Genomic DNA, 18375 nt, shown 5'->3' on the forward strand with positions numbered 1-18375 from the left:
TTTTTTTTTGTATTTTTAGTAGAGATGGGGTTTCACCATGTTGGCCAGGCTGGTCTGAAACTCCTGACCTCAGGTGATCTGCCCACATTGGCCTCCCAAAGTTCTGGGATACACAGTCTGAGCCATTGCACCTGGCCTTGTTTTCCTTTTATTTAGAAACATAACAATAGCTCCAGTACTCGTTATATCATTCATTAATTTTTCCACAATTATCTTTAAGCAATTTCATGGTAACATTTTATTTTCTCTTATTTTTTTAGAGACAGAGTCTCACTCCATTGCCCAGACTGGAATGCAGTAGTACAATCATGGCTCACTGCAGCCTCAGTCTCCCATGCTGGAGCAGTTCTCCTACCTTATCCTTTTAAGTAGCTAGGACTACAGGCATGCACTGCCATGCCCCGCTTATTTTTATTTATTATTATTATTTTTAGAAATGCCCCACTAATTTTTATTTTTTATTATTATTTTAGTAGAGATGGTGTCTTGCTATGTTGATCCACCCACCTCAGCCTCCCAAAGTGCTGGGATTATAGGCATGAGCCACTATGCCTGGATGGCATCTTAATACTACCTCTAAGAGAGATAAAATTATGTAATAGTTAAGTACCTGGAATCTGTAACTAGACTCCCTGGGCTCAAATCTTAGCTCTGTCATTAAATAGCTCTATGAACTTTGGTCACTTATTTAACTTTTCTGTGCCTCAGTTTGCTCATCTATTAAATGGGGATAGTAATGAGACTTATCACGATTATTGTGAGGATTAATTTTGTTTGTATATGTAAAACAGGTATTAATTATCACTACAAATTATAAAACATTTTGGAATGTTTTCCCCTGTAGGTTGATTTTTTAGATACTAATATTATTATCACTGAACCATACTTTAACTTCACTTCAATTCAAGAATCAATGAATGAAATTCTATTTGAAGAATACCAGTTCCAAGCAGTATTAAGAGTAAATGGTGAGTTCAAGTTTTCACTGAAATTGAGTTATATGACTATGGATATGAATAGGTTAACATAAAGTTCCAAAATACTAAGTGGCATTCTTGGCTGGTGCAGTGGCTAACACCTGTAATCCCATCACTTTGGGTGGCTGAGGTGGGTAGATCATTTGAGTTTAGGAGTTTGAGATCAGCCTGAGCAACATGGTAAAACTCTATCTCTACAAAAAAACACAAAGATTAGTTGAGCGTGGTGACACACACCTGTAGTCCCAGCTACTTAGGAGGCTAAGGCAGGAGGATCTCTTGAGCCTGGGAGGTTGAAGCTGCAGTGAGCTGTGATTGTGCCATCTTGCATGACAGAGTGAGATCTTGTCTCAGGAAAAAAAAAAGAATTGAGTTATATGAAAAGTGAATATGGATATGAACTGAGTAAAGAAACTCTTTAAGTTCCAGAATACTGGAACTTAAGTGGCATTTTTTAGATTTTAAGGAATTAAGACTTGGAATTGTTTTTGTTTGTTTTTGAGAAAAGGTTTTGGTCTCGTTGCCCACGCTGGTATACAATGAAGCGGTCTTGGCTCACTGCAACCTCGGCCTCCCAGGTTCAAGTGATTCTTCTGCCTCAGCCTCCCAAGTAGCTGGGATTACAGGTGGGTGCCACCATGCCCAGCTAATTTTGTATTTTTAGTAGAGATGGAGTTTCACCATGTTGGTCAGTCTGGTCTTGAACTCCTGATCTCAAGTGATTCACCTGCCTCTGCCTCCCAAAGTGCGGGGATTATAGGTGTGAGCCACCGCACCTGGCAAGACTTGGAATTTTAAAACTAAATGGACCCTTAGAGATTATATAGTCAGATACCACTCACTTTAACTTTTTACTAGTATTTATTTCTAATGAAGTTACTAGCCACATATTTCTTACTTCTGAAAGATTCTGAGGTAGTTGTCTTTTCTGTCATTTATGTGTTTGCTATTATTATTGTTTGTTTTTGTTAAATCAGGGTCTTGCTCTGTTGCCCAGGCTAGAGTGCAGTAGCACAAACATGGCTCACTGCGTCCTCCTACCCCCCAGGCTCAAGGGATCCTCCTGCCTCAGCCTCCCAAGTAGCTGGGACCACAGGTGTGCGCTGCCACGTCTGGCAATTTGTTTCCTTTTTGTTGAGACAGGGTTTCATTTTGTTGCCCATGCTGGTCTCAAACTCTTGGACTCAAGTGTTCCTCCCACCTTGGCCTCCCAAAGTACTGGGATTATAGGTGTCAGCCACAGCACCATGCCCAAATCTTACTGTTTTAAATAATGTTAGTAGCCCAGGCTGCTGGTGTGAGGGAGAACAATCTGTAAATATCATCTATAAGCAAGGCTTAGATTACATGGCATGATTGTGTACAATGAAAGTATTTAAATATTTAACTTTCAGAATTTAAGTCCATAAAAGCAGCCGTATGTGCAGTGGTTAAGGGCACAATCTCAACCAGGTGCAGTGGCTTACACCTATAATCCCAGAACTTTGGGAGGCCAAAGCAGCAGAAATACTTTAGGCTAAGAGTTTCAAATCAGCCTGGTCAACCTAGTGAGACCCCATCTCTACAAAAGAAAAATTAAACAATTAACCAGGCATGGTGGTGCATGCATATAGTCCCACCTACTGGAGAGGCTGAGACAGGAGGATCACTTGAACCCAGGAGGTCAAGGTTGCCGTGAGCCATGATCTTTACCACTGGGAAGACGTTACTGGCATCTCATGAGTAGAGGCCAAGATGCTGTTAAACATCCTGTAAGCATAAGAAAGCCCTCTACAACAAGGAGTTATCCAACCCCAAATGTCAATAGTTCTGAGATTGAGAAACTCTATTCCAAAGACACACTGCCTAGGTTTGAATCCTTGCTCTGGTACTTCTTAACTGTGTGACTTTGAGTACATTGCTTAACTTCACTGAGCTTCAGATTCCTTATCTGTAAAATGGGATTGTTGTGAGTATTAACACACGTATTATACATTATACAGATTTTAGAATAGAGCCTGGCATGTAATAAATGATCAGTTAAAATGAGCTGCTGTTGGAGTAATTATTTTAAACCTTGGAGTGAATATTTACCTTTTTATTATGTTTACTATGTAAGTAAATTAAATTAAAAACACTATAAAGATCTTTTGACAGTTACGAATAGTATTATAAATTAACATTTTTCTTGTAATGAAAGGGAACATTTTTGGCTTCGTGCTTGTCTTTGTTTTCTACCATTTTAATTGCTTTAAACTAGTGTTATATTTTTATTCATTTTTTTCTTTATCTTTTTTTAAATAGCTGGGGCTCTCAGTGCACATAGATATTTCCGAGATAATCCTTCTGAATTATGCTGTATCATTGTTGATAGTGGATATTCCTTTACACATATAGTTCCTTATTGTAGAAGTAAAAAGAAAAAAGAAGCAATTATTCGGTGAGTTGCATTTAATTTTCATGTTGTTTCTAAAGATTAAACAGAATGATATGTGCAGTAATCAAATTTGAAATATCCTTTCAGGATAAATGTGGGAGGAAAACTCTTAACCAATCATCTAAAGGAGATCATATCTTACAGGTGATGCTTATCTTCGGTTCTTTGGGAGGATGGGGCTCTGGGGATTAACTTTTTTAAGTAATTTAAGATTATTCCTTACTTTTAAGACTAGGCATGTGGCTCACACCTATAATCCCAGTGCACTGGGAGGCTGAGATGGGTGCATCACTTGAGGCCAGGAGTTTAAGACCAGCCTGGGCAACATGGCAAAACCTCACCTATACTAAAAATGCAAAAATTAGCCAGGTGTGGTGGTGCCCTGTAATCCCAGCTACTTGGAAGGCTGAGGCATGAGAATCACCTGAACCAGGAGGTGGAGGTTGCAGTGAGCCTAGATGGTACCACTTCACTCCATCCTGGGTGACAGAGTAAGACTGACTCTCTCAAAAAAAAAAAATTGTAAATGTTGTACATGGATATAACTTATGTTACTGTTTTTAGTTTTATTGTATTTAAAACATAAGCAGAATTTTTAACTCTCAATTTCTTGTTACATTAACTTTGGATGGTATCATACCATCAGCATCCCTTTGCTCCCTTATGTGCTCCCCCACAGTGTTGCTGACCCTTGGCGGCCACTGATTGGCTTTCCATTGCAATATGTTTGTTATTTGAAGAATGTTAGTTCCTCTTTGTTTTCTTTTTACAATTTTATTATTACCATTATTGTTATTTGAGGCAGGGTCTTGCAATGTTGCCCAGGCTGGTCTCAAACTCCTGGGCTCAAGGGATCTCTTACATCAGCCTCACTTTGCAGCTGGGATTACTGACCTGCATTTTGAGCCCCTGAGCTTGGCAAGAACGTTATAGTCTCAGATAACTAGAAGGAGGATACTGACTGTTACCAACACAAAAAAGTAGATAAATGTTTAAGGTGATAGATATTCTAGTTGTCCTGATCTGATGCACTGTATGGGTTTCTTTTTGATTTTGAGGCAGGGTCTCACTCTGTCACGCGGGCTGAAGTGCAGTGGTGTGTTCATAGTTCACTGCATCCTCAACTCCTGGGCTCAAGCAGTTATCCTGCCTCAGCCTCCCCAGTAGCTGAGACCACAGGCATGTGCTACCACACCTGGCTACTTTTTGTATTTTTTTTGTAGAGACAGGTTCTTGCTATGTTTCCCAGGCTGGTCTTGAACTCCTGGGTTTAAGCTGTCCTCCCGCTTCAGCCTTCCAAAGTGCTGGGATTACAGATGTTGCCACAGCACCCAGCAAAACATAACTGTGTACCCAAGAAATATGTATAATTACCACATATCAGCTTAAAATAATATACATATATGTTTTAAAGGATACTGGTGAGAGAATGAATACTGGCATGGCCATGCCCAGTCATGCCATACATTTAGCAATTTTTTCATTAGAAATAATTATGGCCAGGTGCAGTGGCTCATATCTGTAATCCAGCACTTTGGAAGATCAAAAAGTTTTTATTTTTAAACATGTTTATTTCTATAGTAAGCCAATGTTTTCTTTGATTTACTTGTCAGATATTTATTAAACAGCTTATATGTGCTTGGTATTATGTGCTGACTCAACAATACTTACATAATCAGAAAAGAAAGTGCATGGAGTTAAAGTATTGTGTAGCAAGATTCTATTCAGAATGGTTTGGTGGGGGAAGTTTACTCTTTAGTTAGAAAAACCTTCCCACTTAACACCTTTGTTTTCAGTTTCCTTACCTATAAACTAGACTAATACCTGCCCTCAGAGGAATAGTGTAGAAATTAATGGAAGTGAGAATATTCCATAAGGTTAAAATTATTTTACACATTCAAGAATTTAATATTTCAAAAAATCAGTTGCCTGAAAATTTAATTCCAGAAAAAAAAATTTTGGATAATTGTGAATTATATGTAATTGTTTGTTCCAAATTTTGCAACTTTTATTTCTGTTAGGCAGCTACATGTTATGGATGAAACACATGTGATTAATCAAGTGAAAGAAGATGTATGCTATGTGTCTCAGGATTTTTATAGAGACATGGATATTGCAAAGTATGTATAATGATAATTTAAGATTTGGAAAGTAGATTGTTGGGGATATTACACATAATTAGAATATTTCATAAATCTCAATTTTGTTTTCCAGGTTGAAAGGAGAAGAAAATACAGTAATGATAGACTATGTCTTGCCTGACTTCAGTACAATTAAAAAGGGCTTCTGTAAGGTAATTTTTAAAAGCCATCCATGGCTGGTTGCTGTGGCTCATGTCTATAATCCCAGCACTTGGGGAGGCCAAGATGGGAGTTAGAGACTGGCCTGGGCAACAAAGCAAGAACCTGTCTCTATTATAAAATAAAAATAAAAATAAATCAATGATATTTCGAGTGATCACCTCTCACTTGAAGAATTTCACATCCAGCTGGGATTGGCAGGGCCTTAGAGAGTTGTTTTTTCTTTTGTTTGGCTTTTGTTGTTGTTGCATCTCACTCTGTCACCCAGGCTAGAGTGCAATAGTGTGATCACAGCGCTCACTATAGCCTTGACCTCCGAGGCTCAAGTGATCCTCTTGTCTCAGCCTCCAGAGCTGCTGCAATTGCAGGCTTGCGTCACCACACCTAGCTCATATTTGTATTTTTTTGTAGAGATGGGCACCTACATTGTTGCCTAGGCTGATCTCGAACTCCTGGGCTCAAATGATCCTCTTGCTTTGGCCTCTAGGTGTTGAGATTACAGGCATGAGCCACTGCTCCTGGCCCTTGTTGAATTGTTGATGACTACCTTCCTGTTGGCCATTTCACCAGGCAAAAGTGAAATTTGATTAATAAATTTCTTAGTAAATTTATTTAGAAAAAGAACTCTCAGCCAAAAGATAGCACATGGGACAAATCTGGAGATAAACAGTATCATTATGTATATTATAGTTAACTCATTTTTGTTTATTTAAAAATTTGTTTAAATTGAGTTAGAAATTGGTTATTTTCTTATTGTGAAAATTATTGACATAGCTGACCCGGGGCCAAATTTCACTCCGGTTTGGTCTGTTATAATTAGATTAGAAGAGGGCAAAATCCAGTGGAGTTTCAAAGTGTCAAGAAGCAGTTTGTCGTGGATGTCAAAATAATTACTATTTATCTTTGATAAGCTCCGATAAAATTACTTCTGTGTTTAGGTAAATGTGAAGTTTGCCTTTCTGGTTACCAGCTTATTGAGGACTGTTGAGAAGTTAAAAATCTTTGATCAGAAACATAAGCACATTTGCAAAAGGAGACATTTATGATAATATTCATTGCAGTGTACTTTAAAATAGTGAAAAATTGAGACCTGCCTAGATATCCACTAATGGAAGGAGAATAATTTTTGATATGTTCATATAATAAAATAAGCAGTAGTTAATTAAGTAGAGCTATATAAACAGCATGGATAAATCTCAGAAATCTGATTTTCATAGAAAAGCACATTTTAGAAAGCTATGTATACTTTCAGTCTATGTAGAGTAATAATATATGTTCTCTTTTTTGTGAGAATAATATGTTATTAAGGTTTACATAAATATGAAGTAAAAGTATAAAAAACTATGTGAATGATAAAACACCAAATAAGAGAGTGTCAGCTTATCTTTAAAGTTACATTAAGCTGGTTGGTGAATACATGGGTTTTATGTAATTATTTATACTTAGTATGACTGAAAACAAAAATGAATTTTTTGGGGGCCAGATTATTGAGGTGAAGTATGAATGAGAGTTCAGAGACTACTTGGGGACTTATAAAACTGAAATCATCCTTTTATGTTCTTACAAACAGATCCTGGAGGCTGGGTGTGGTGGCACACACCTACCTATACTTCCAGCATTTTGGAAGGCTGAAGTGAGAGGATTGCTTGAGGCCAGGAGTTTGAGACCAGCCTCAGCAACAAAGTGAGACCCTGTCTCAAAAGTAAAATAAAATAAAATAAAATTAGCTGGGCATGGTGTCACACACATGTAGTTCTAGCTACTCAGGAGGCTGAAGTGGGAGGATCACTTGTGCCCAGGAGTTCGAGTCTACAGTGAACTATGATCATTTCACTGCACTCTAGAGCTGGGCAATTAGAGCGAGAGCCTGTCTCTTTAAAAGCAAAACAAACAAAAAATGAAACAGATCCTTATGAAAGGACCTAGGCTGGCTTTCAGAAATGGGAATTGAGATGGATTATGGGATAAGGTTGCCTAGGCATGCATCAGGTAGAGAGAAACTGTGGAAGCCCAAGTCCTAGCTAGGATATGGAAGGTATATCTTTTTTTCTTCTTTACAAGACAGGGAAAACTGCCCCAAACATTTAAATACCAAACCTCTTTCTTATTAGATGCATTTGATCATTATCATTTTTTATAGCCGATACCTTGTGGAAAATTTATGGTACTCTTTAGGGTTAATGGAGGTAAAGTAATCCTGATATCTGCAGAGATGGTTCTGAGTAAAAATCTCAGTGATTTCCAGTCTCTTCAAACTTGACTGATCATTAGAATCTCTTGGGGCACTTCAAAACAAAATAAAACAAAACAAAACGTGTATCCATATTCTCAGTTCCTCTTCCTAGAATTGCTTATTTCATAAGTTTGAAAATTTAAAACCTCTTCCAGATGATTGGATAGTCAACTAGGAAATTTTTTTTTATTTAGAAAGATTCTCATTCCCTGCAAATGACAACCTATTTGTTTATTGGACATTTTCTTCTAAACTTTGCCAGGTTCTTCCTTGCCAAATTATAAGCCTTGTTTTCTTGAGTCAGTACCTTATGCAATGAGCCAGTAGAGGTGTGGTCATTCTCCCAGTTAACCATTACTTTACTCATCTTTAGAAAAGGCAGAAGCCATATACGGTTTTTTATTGGCTTGTGACCTTGTGAACAGATCTGGTTATGGACTGTACTTCATTTACTCAGGATAGACTCTTGCTGATTCTCATATGTGATTTGTATTTTGATAGCAGATGAGTGGACAAAGTCTGTTGGGACTGGGGTTTTGGCAGATGATACAGTGTTACAGCAAATGTTTCTTGTCAATTTTGTTAAAAATGAATACCTTATTCAGAGTCTGTGTTAAATCATCTTAATTTTTTTAAGACTTAGAAACAGTTATATTTTATATATTGAGATTTTTGTATATTGTTTCCATTTTAATACTTGATTAAAATGAACATTTATCTGAGAGCCTTTATTCCTAGGATTTTATTAACACTTGAACTCTGATAGTTTTAAGAATATTTTTAAGTAGTTGGAAAAAAGTTACATACTTGATTTTATAGCTTTAATGTTAATGGTAGTAACAATAGCAATAAAAATAAGGTCTGTAATATCATTACAGATAACAACCGATAGAAATTCCAGTTTTCTTTCTTATCAGAAAGGAAGCCTACTAAAGTGTAATGAATTTGACCGAGCTAAATTGAGAAAATAATCTTCATTATTGATTACCACTTTCTACAGAGCTAATATAACATAAACTGACCATATCTTTAATTGTACTGGAACTAACTTTATGAGGGCTATGTAGTAATCATGACTTACATTGACACATTACCTAAAGTAGCAGCTCCTAGTGACACTTATATGTTTCATTTATGTCTAAAATAAAAGTCTTTTTAAATTATACTCTTAAAAAAAAAAAAAAAACTACTTATACCAGATTACATTTTTTGTCTTGTTTTGAGATGGGGGTCTCGCTCTGTAGCCCTGGCTGGAGCACAGTGGTACGATCACAACTCACTGCAGCTTTGACTTCTCAGGCTCAAGTGATCCTCCCATCTTAGCCTCCCAAGTAGCTGGGACCACAGGTGGTTGCGACAAAGCCTGGCTAAGTTTTTAAAAAGTTGTTTGTAGAGATGAGCTACCACGCTCATCTATGTTGCCCAGGCTGGTCTCAACCCCTAGGCTCAAGTGATCCTCCCACCTTGGCCTCCTAAAGTACTGGGATTATATGCATAGCCAGTGTGCCCTGCCTCCAGATTACATGTTAATAGTTAATGGCTTTAGTGCTAACATTTAACAAGGATTTCTAGTTCTGACTCTCTCCCCTAGTCATTTGATCCAGAATAAGTCACATGATACTCTTCTGTCACACAGGACTATAAACTAGGTAACGTCTAATGTTTTGTCAACTGAAATTCTCCAAGTCTGCATCTATCTCAGGTTACTTTGAATGTTGACAAATTAGTTATATCCCTTAAACTCAAGCCAATGAATGGCTGGAATTTAATGAATTTATAAATTCATAGGAAAGATTTTCCATTCTGCTTAAGAAGGAAGAATATTTCTATGAGGCATAATATTTTTCTCTTTGTTACTATAGCAGTATTTTGGGTTAACAGTGATTTATAGTTTTCTGGTCTTCTTAGAGTATTTGAATATTATATACTTTTCAGGATATTTTTTATTTAAAAATAGTATTTTGAGCATGGAATTCCAAATGATCAAAATCTAACTATTTATACCCAGGTTATGAGTGGTAGTATAGTGGAAGGAATATTTTGCATGTGCTTTGGGTTATGATGTGAATGACCTTGAACAAGTAATGTAGCCTTGCAGGGCCCAATTGCATCATTAATTTAAAAGGAAAATATGCCCATCTTACAGGGTTATATGAGAGTGCAGTTCATGTATGTAATATGTTTAATGAATGACATGCTGTTGTCTTGCATGCTGTTATTCAAGAATTTGAGTAGCTACTGTGTACCAGGTACTTTTTTAATGCTAGTTAGTGGATATGTGATGATAAATAACAGTATAAGCCAAGAGGATAATATTGGGTGATAGAGAATGGTGAAGGATCCTTTATTTGGACATCAGAAAAAACCTCTCAGGAAGCTGAAATCTGAATAGTGGATGGCTGATTATATTAAGGAATCTATAATATTCTTTATTTATTACTCTTTAATAATACATTGCTAATATTTTAATATATTTTAAGTATTTCTATACTTATAAGGAACTGGGACCTATCCTTTTATGAGAGGACAACTGCATTTATAAGTCAAATGTAAGGAATGTCTTTAACTGAATCTAGGAAAGCTGATAGTTGTAAAATTGAGAGGGACCATTATTTTAATGATCTAGAATATTGTGGAGAGAGATTATTTTTCTAGCCCCATCAGCTACAGCTCACAGAATGGGTGGGTTAGCAGAAAATAAATAACAAGAAAATATGAGTCATGGTTGTTTAAAGTTTGTTTGTTATACATAGGCCTCATGCATATAAAATTCACATTATAAGGTAATTTCAAGGATAAGGACCATGGACTTGCTTAAATCATTTGGAAACTAATTTTGAATAGAGATTGAATACATAGTAAAGAAATATAGAGATGTAGGCTTTTTCCAGAAGGGAAAGGGGAAATCCTAATAGAGCCACATATCCAGTAAACACCTAAATTAGGGGAGTGAAATTAAGCAGTAGTAGAAACACAAGACATAGTACTATGTTTTTTATTTAGACTGTGTTCTTTGTTCCCTAGAAACTAGAATCATTGTACCATTATAGGTAGATTATGAAGTTCTCTCTTGTCTGTTTTCCCTTTTTTTCTTGGTATTTTAATTTATTTTTAAGAGACAGGGGTCTCGCTATGTTTCCCAGGGTAACTTTGGCCTCCCAAAGTGCTGGGATTATAGGCATGAGTCTTACTGCCTGGCCCTCTTTGTATTTTAAAGTGCATGGAATAAAGCTTCCAAATTATCTGTGAAGGAACAGCCATATTAGCGTCAGTAATTATTTAGTTGTGTTTTGTGTGGTTTTGGCAACAGTAAAGGCAGCCACATTTTTTAAAATTTTGAGAATCTTGAAACTTCCAAGAACTAGTTATTATTAGTTATGTTAGCTATATAATGTAACTTAAACGTTTAATCTTCTTTTTCTTTAAGCCAAGGGAAGAGATGGTGTTGAGTGGAAAATATAAATCTGGGGAACAAATTCTTCGTCTGGCCAATGAGAGATTTGCTGTTCCAGAAATACTCTTTAATCCTTCTGATATAGGCATTCAAGAAATGGGAATTCCAGAAGCTATTGTCTATTCAATTCAGAATCTACCTGAAGGTACATAAATAGAGTAAAATGCTAAATAATTATAATTATTTAAAAACATCATCTTATGAACTCTGTTTCTTCTAAATAATTTCAGGCAAATTGGTGAGTCTGTTTTATTTGCAGAGATTTCTAGATCCCATAATGCATTTAAATAATTATTGATTCATCTTTGATTATAAGGTTTTTTTCTTTTATCTTTTTTTGTGATTATAAATTTGACAGAGGAAAAATGATTATGGTCCATTTAAACTTGAAGAAACGTGTCTCTCCACAAGTATTAAATTGCCATATCCATTTTAGAAAAGTTTTAATTTAATCCAGATCTGTATAGAATAGAAATTTATAATTTAACAATTTAATGGTTTTCAGCTATTGATGGATTGACTTATTCTTTCTGTTATATTTAGACTAACATACAGGATTAACATTAAAGAGATTGGAATATGGTGCTTCATAGTGATTTCATGCCTTAAGTAAATAATGTTCTAGAGTTTTAGAGTACTTTAATATCTCCCTGGTTCACAAGAAGTAGGCATTGGAGAAAATCTAGCACAGGCCATGTGCTTTCCTCTCATAAAAAAAGAAAGAAAAACACACTGCTATCCTTAACATAATTATTTCACAGCTGTTTTGATATTTCACATTTTATATAAAGTTGCAGTCACAGTGTTACAACATTTTGTACTACGCTACTTTAATGTCATGGCAGAGTGAGACTTAAAAGTCACTATAAGGAAACTCTGCCCTTGTTTTGGTGAATAGAAACATTAGGTGGGATGGCCCGTACCTATTAATTCCTGATGGATTTCCCAGTGATGTTTTGTTGGCTTTTAATACTTAACATTTGCTATCATGTAACTTTAATGAGTGTTCATGCTTAGATCCCTTGTTTAAACAAAGATTACGAATGTTTTTAACTATCAAAGGTAAGTATTGTATAACATAAATTTGCCTCAGTGAGATAATATGGAGATTGGGACTTGTAAGTTCAAATGTCATTAAAGACCTTGGTTTCATCCTTATGGTAGCCTACAGTCTCAGCCCACAGCAAGACCCCCCCTCCATTTTAGAGAAGAATGATTATAATTATCAACTCTTTGTTACTATAGTGTCACTCACTTATATATGGCTTACATGAGTGTACAATAAGTAGCCAGTAGTTTACCTTCCTCACCTTAGCTTTTTCTTTTAAAGATCTGTGAGGTCATATTTCACTGTTTAATGTCTTCACTTGTATAAACTGTAATCTCATTACAAATCAGAGTGGACCGGAAAATTTATTTGGTTTCCCACCAGTAACTATAATCCTTAATTGCTTATCTGATCCCTCATCCACATCATTTCAAAAAAGTAAACAGATTTTCTAATGCCTTTTTTCCTTCTGTCTCCGTTTCTTCTTTTAAAGAAATGCAGCCACATTTTTTTAAGAACATTGTCTTGACAGGAGGAAACTCCCTTTTCCCAGGATTTAGGGATCGAGTTTACTCAGAAGTTCGATGTCTTACTCCAACAGACTATGATGTTTCTGTTGTGCTGCCTGAAAAGTAAGTGTTGTTTTATATAGAAACAAACATGGAAGTCAGCGTGTAGAAAAGGTGGTCTGGTGACTTGAGATTAAAGCCTGGCTCTCCCATGGTGGCTGGTTTATTTCACCTGCTGAATATTCATTTTTCTTCTTTCAAAAATTGAAATGAGAAAACTTACATTTCACTAAATTAAGTGGGATAGAAGTATGTACAGTGCCAGTCATTGTGTTTCGTACATAATGGGTGCTCCATTAAGTATATGGGGTGATTACTCCCATGTAGTAAATCAGCCTTGATCCTAAGAGATTTTTATAGGCAAAGCAATCAAGTTATTGTCTATATGATTTATCTGAGATGTATTATTTCTTGACAGTTCTGTCAAGAATAGAAATTTAAGAATCAAACCATTGTGATACGTTTTATCAATTCATAAGTTGTTTCAGAATTTTAAAAAATTCTAAATATTTTAAATGACTTTTACTAATGAGTTTCTTAAAATTCGGAATTGTTTTACATCTACCCCATACCCTGTTATATGAGAAAAAGTGCATCTCATCACTTCCACTTTAGTGGTTAAAATAAACCTAAGGTAGGGCCAGGCACAGTAGTTCTCACCTATAATCTCAGCACTTTGGGAGACTGAGACAGGCAGATCACTTGAGCTCAGGAATTTGAGACTAGCCTGGGCAACATGGTGAAACCTTGTCTCTACAAAATAATACAAAAAATTAGCTGGATGTGCTGGTGTGCATCGTTAGTCCCAGCTACTCAGGAGGCTGAGGTAGGAGGATCATTTGAGCCCAGGAGGTAGAGGTTGGAGTGAGCTAGATTGCACCACTGTATGCCAGCCTAGGTGACAGAGCGAGACCCTGTCTCAAAAACAAAACCCCCCAAAAAAACAAAAAAATGAAGGTAGAGTTTTACAGCTCAAAGAAAGGTTTATAGATCATCCTATTCAATATTCTTATTTTGTAAATAAAGAAACAGGAGCTCATGAGTTGGCAAATGCCTTATGGTGAGTTAATAGCAATGATCACATTAAAACCCAGTTTTCTTACCTTCAGTGAGGACTTCTTACTAAAGTACATGTCAAAAAAACCCACCCCTAGTGTTAGTGGCAGAGTTGCAAACAAGACCCCACATACCTGACTCTCAATTCTACAGTTTTGTTTTAAAGCTAAAGTAGAATTTTCCAAAATTAGTAGAATTTAATAGAAGCCTCTCATTGGTATCACTTTATTTTATAGCTGTGAGATAAATGAATAAACAATTTTTTTTTTTTTTGAGACGGAGTTTCGCTCTTTTTACCCAGGCTGGAGTGCAATGGCGCGATCTCGGCTCATCGCAACCTCCACCTCCTGGGTTCAAGCAATTCTCCTGCCTCAGCCTCCTGAGTAGCTGGGACTACAGGCACGCGCCACCATGCCCAGCTAATTTTTTGTAGTTTTAGTAGAGACGGGGTTTCACCATGTTGACCAGGATGGTCTCGATCTCTTGACCTCGTGATCCACCCGCCTCGGCCTCCCAAAGTGCTGGGATTACAGGCGTGAGCCACCGCACCCGGCCTATGAATAAACAATTTTAAAATATTGGGATGATTTTTATCACCATTAATGTTTATACATTCTCAAGAGTAGAAAGCATATTGGATTTTTATCTTGCATGCATCGATTACAGGCTAAGGGATCCACAGAAATAGGTCTTATTAATTTATTCAATAAATTTTTATTGTTTACTGCTTTTTTATATGTATACTTATATATAAATCAATTTTTATAAAAGGGTAATGCAAATATAATAAATACAATAAAGAAATATTTATTGGCCAGGTTTGATGGCCCACACCTGTAATCTGACCACTTTGGGTGGCCAAGGTAGGGAGATCGCTTGAGTCCATGAGTTTGAGGTTACAGTGAGTTAGGATTGCACCACTGCACTCCAGCCTGGGCAATAGCATGTGACCCTGTCTCCAAAAAAAAAAAAAAAAAAGAAAGAAAAGGAAAAGAAATCTTTTCTTTTTTTCTGTAGAGACAGAGTCTCACCATGTTGCCTAAGCTAGCCTCTAACTCCTGGGTTCAGTGATCCTTCTGCCTTAGCCTCCCAAAGTGTTAGAATTACAGGTGTGAGCTACCATGCCCAGCCAAGTTGGGTTTTGGGGTTTGTTTGTTTTTTTTTGAGACAGAGTCTCACTCCGTCACCAGGCTGGAGTGCAGTGGTGTGATCACGGCCCACTGCCCCCTTGTCTTCTGGGCTCAAGTGATCCTCCCACCTCAGCTTTCCATGTAGCTGGGACTGCATGTATGCGCCACCATGCCTGGCTCATTTTTAAAAATTTTTTTGTAGAGATAGGGTCTCACTGTGTTGCTCAGGCTGTTCTTGAACTTCTGGGCTCAAGCAGTCCTCCCACCTCGGCCTACCAAAGTGCTGGAATTACAGGCGTGAGCCACCATGCCTGATCTTTAATAGAGATAAAAGTCTTACTCTGTCATCCAGGCAGTTGTGTGATCATAGCTCACTGCAACCTCAAACTCCTGGGTCCAAGCAATCCTCCTGCCTCAGCCTCCTAAGTAGCTAGGACTACAGGTATATGCCACCACACCAGGCTAGAAAACATTGATTTAACATTTTTCTTTACCTTTTATAGATTTGAAACTCTAAACTGGGGAAGAAGAAGAATAGAAATAGAATTGAGTCATAACACAAAGAATAACCTTAGTTGTAGATAGCAAAACCAAACTATACCTGCTCAAATTTTACCTATTATCTGTGTCCTCCCACATAATTGTTTATCATGTCCTATGTTTTCTGTTTCATTTATTAGAGGCAACAAAGTGTAGCAGCAAAAGTACAGACTGTAAAATAGTTCTGAGTTAAATCCTAGTTCCAGCCTAAATTCTAGTTCCAGACTTAACCTCTCTGAGCCTCATTTTTCAAATCTAGAAAGTGAGAGTAATAGCTATTTTATGGGTTGCTATGAGAATTATTGAGATGACATATCTTTGCCACATACAGAATTCAGACTCAGTATGACAGTTTTTCCTTTTAGGCATCTTTTGATCTTTTGCTTATATATGTATATTTTTTTTCTTTAGAATTAGAGGGTCCATAAATTCAGGACATAGGGAAAAAGGAACACTTACTATTTTGTAGCGGTGACAGAGTTTCCTTTCCTTTTTAGTTTGCTCTACTCATGTCAAATGTATTCTTATTTCTATATCTTAAATGATTTTCTGTTGGGTAAAACTTGCCACATTTTAATGGCAAAAAACACAAATTACTTTTGCACCAACCTAATAGTAATTTATGTTTCAGGCATTTCAGTTTTCCTGTAAAATCATCTGGGTTCATTTATACCTTTATTTTCAGCCCTATTACTTATGCCTGGGAAGGTGGAAAATTGATATCAGAGAATGATGATTTTGAAGATATGGTGGTAACAAGAGAAGATTATGAAGAAAATGGACATAGCGTCTGTGAAGAGAAATTTGATATTTAAGCAACATTTTTGAATGAAAGTCTTGACTAGTTGTGACCATAAGGTTTAATTTCAAAGTTTCTTTTAAAAGACATTAAGGAACTGTGTTACCTTTCATCCTAAGAAAAAGCCTTGAATATATGTAAATATTTTGATCCATTGCTAATTTTCAAAGGCTTCTTAGGTTATTACAGTAAACTGTAACTCAGTCCACATTTTCATTTAGGAGCTAGACCAGCATAACAAGGCTTATGCTGTTTCCAAGGGTAGGTATTATTTTTCATTAAAAGCAGAAAGGATGAATGCATTTTAAGTTTAATTCTTCAGAGCTGAAAGCACAAGTTTAACTGCCTCACTGGTCAGATTTCCTTAGAAGGTAGTTTTGTGTGATTGTGACTAAAGTATTTTATTTAAAAATTGTCATCCTTATTTATACATTCTAAAGTTGGAAAGACTGATCTTATACATATGTAATGTTTATTTTGTACCTAGAGCACATTTAAAAGGGTGGAGACTAAAGCTAATAAATTTTTTTGGTCACTACTGTGTTGGCAGAATATCTTATTTCACTCATAAAAGTACTGTACTATCTTTTTAGGAGAAAAAGCGATTTGAAGTTAACTCACAGTTGTTCAAGAACTCTTCTTTTTTTGAGACGGAGCCTTGCTCTCTCACCCAGGCTGAAGTGTGCTATCTGGGCTCACTGCAATCTCCACTTCCCAGGTTCAAGTGATTCTCCTATCTCAGCCTCCCAAGTAGCTGAGATTACAGGTGAGCACCACCACACCCAGCTAATTTTTGTATTTTTAGTTGAGACAAGGTTTCACCATATTCAGACTGGTCTTGAATTCCTGAGCTCAAGTGGTCTGCCTGCCTCAGCCTCCCAAAGTGTTGGGATTACAGGCCTGAGCCACCATGCCTGGCCTGTTCAAGAACTCTTGATAGAAAACTCTTTTAAAACAAAACAAAGATCCACAATAAACATTAAAGTGTTAAAGATTCCAGCTTTCCAATTTTGGGAAACAGCTGACAGTAACATCAGTGAATGGATCAGGTAGGTTTTTCTGATTGCAAGCAGTAGAAACTCATTTGGGCTATCTTCAGCAAAACAAAATTTGTCAGCATGACAGAGGACAGTTTATAAAGTCTAAGGAAAGCTGGGTCCACAGCCTTAGGAAAGATAAAAACCACGGTAATTTTGGAATCTGAAGTTACAGAAACTGAAGGACAGTCCTTCTAGAGCCCTGCCATCAAAATATCTCAGCTCTTATATTTTCTATCGTATGTCATTGATCTCATGAATCAAATTTCTAGCAATCTTTTTCCTCTAACCAGGATTATGTACCTATCCTGTGGCTCTAGGAGCTTAGATTGACGATGCTACTGCAATGGCCTAGAGTGAAAGAAAGTAGTCTCCCAAAGGAAAACTGAAGTGAAAAGATGAATGCTGGTCAGGGTGAAAGAGCTGTCCACTTATAGTCATAGATTATATTGCTTTAGGGCCTGGTCATTCCTTCCTAGACCTAGACTGGCATTGCAGAGTTGCAAAGTGACTGTGATACTTGGTTACTGGTATATAATCATTGGACAGTGTAGCAAGAAGATGCTGGTGGTACAAGAAAAATTCTTGCAACCAAACAATATAACTGTGTTAGAAGTTCAAGGTGATGTCACTGGAGGTAGAAAAGTAAGTCCTCATTTAAAGTGCATTACCTGTCTGGACCTCATCCTGAACGGCAGAAATGCCAACCACATGTTCTTCCTTTGAGGAACTGGGTCATTCCTCAAAGCTGCCCTTCCTAAACATGCCCCAGCCTGATGTTTACGTTCTGCTGAGAATGGTGTGTTTGTGTTTTTT

At 36.8% G+C, this 18375-nt stretch overlaps 1 protein-coding gene across 2 annotated transcripts in view; it reads left to right on the top strand.

The window, feature by feature from the left end:
* ACTR6 (actin related protein 6) overlaps window positions 1-17061 on the top strand; it is a 26475-nt gene extending 9414 nt beyond the window's left edge. The window contains exons 4-11 of one of the 2 annotated variants that reach the window (XM_017516407.2): window positions 845-968; window positions 3261-3396; window positions 3481-3537; window positions 5415-5513; window positions 5608-5686; window positions 11354-11525; window positions 12922-13060; window positions 16409-17061. In XM_017516407.2, coding sequence (XP_017371896.1) covers window positions 845-968; window positions 3261-3396; window positions 3481-3537; window positions 5415-5513; window positions 5608-5686; window positions 11354-11525; window positions 12922-13060; window positions 16409-16538 — 936 coding nt within the window. In that variant the 3' untranslated portion in view covers window positions 16539-17061. The remainder of the gene's footprint in view (window positions 1-844; window positions 969-3260; window positions 3397-3480; window positions 3538-5414; window positions 5514-5607; window positions 5687-11353; window positions 11526-12921; window positions 13061-16408) is intronic. The other variant, XM_017516411.2, reaches the window with a different exon arrangement.
* The last annotated feature ends 1314 nt before the right edge of the window (window positions 17062-18375 follow it).

This window comes from Cebus imitator, unplaced genomic scaffold (assembly GCF_001604975.1).
Source record: "Cebus imitator isolate Cc_AM_T3 unplaced genomic scaffold, Cebus_imitator-1.0 Scaffold18, whole genome shotgun sequence".
NCBI classification, from domain to species: domain Eukaryota; kingdom Metazoa; phylum Chordata; class Mammalia; order Primates; family Cebidae; genus Cebus; species Cebus imitator.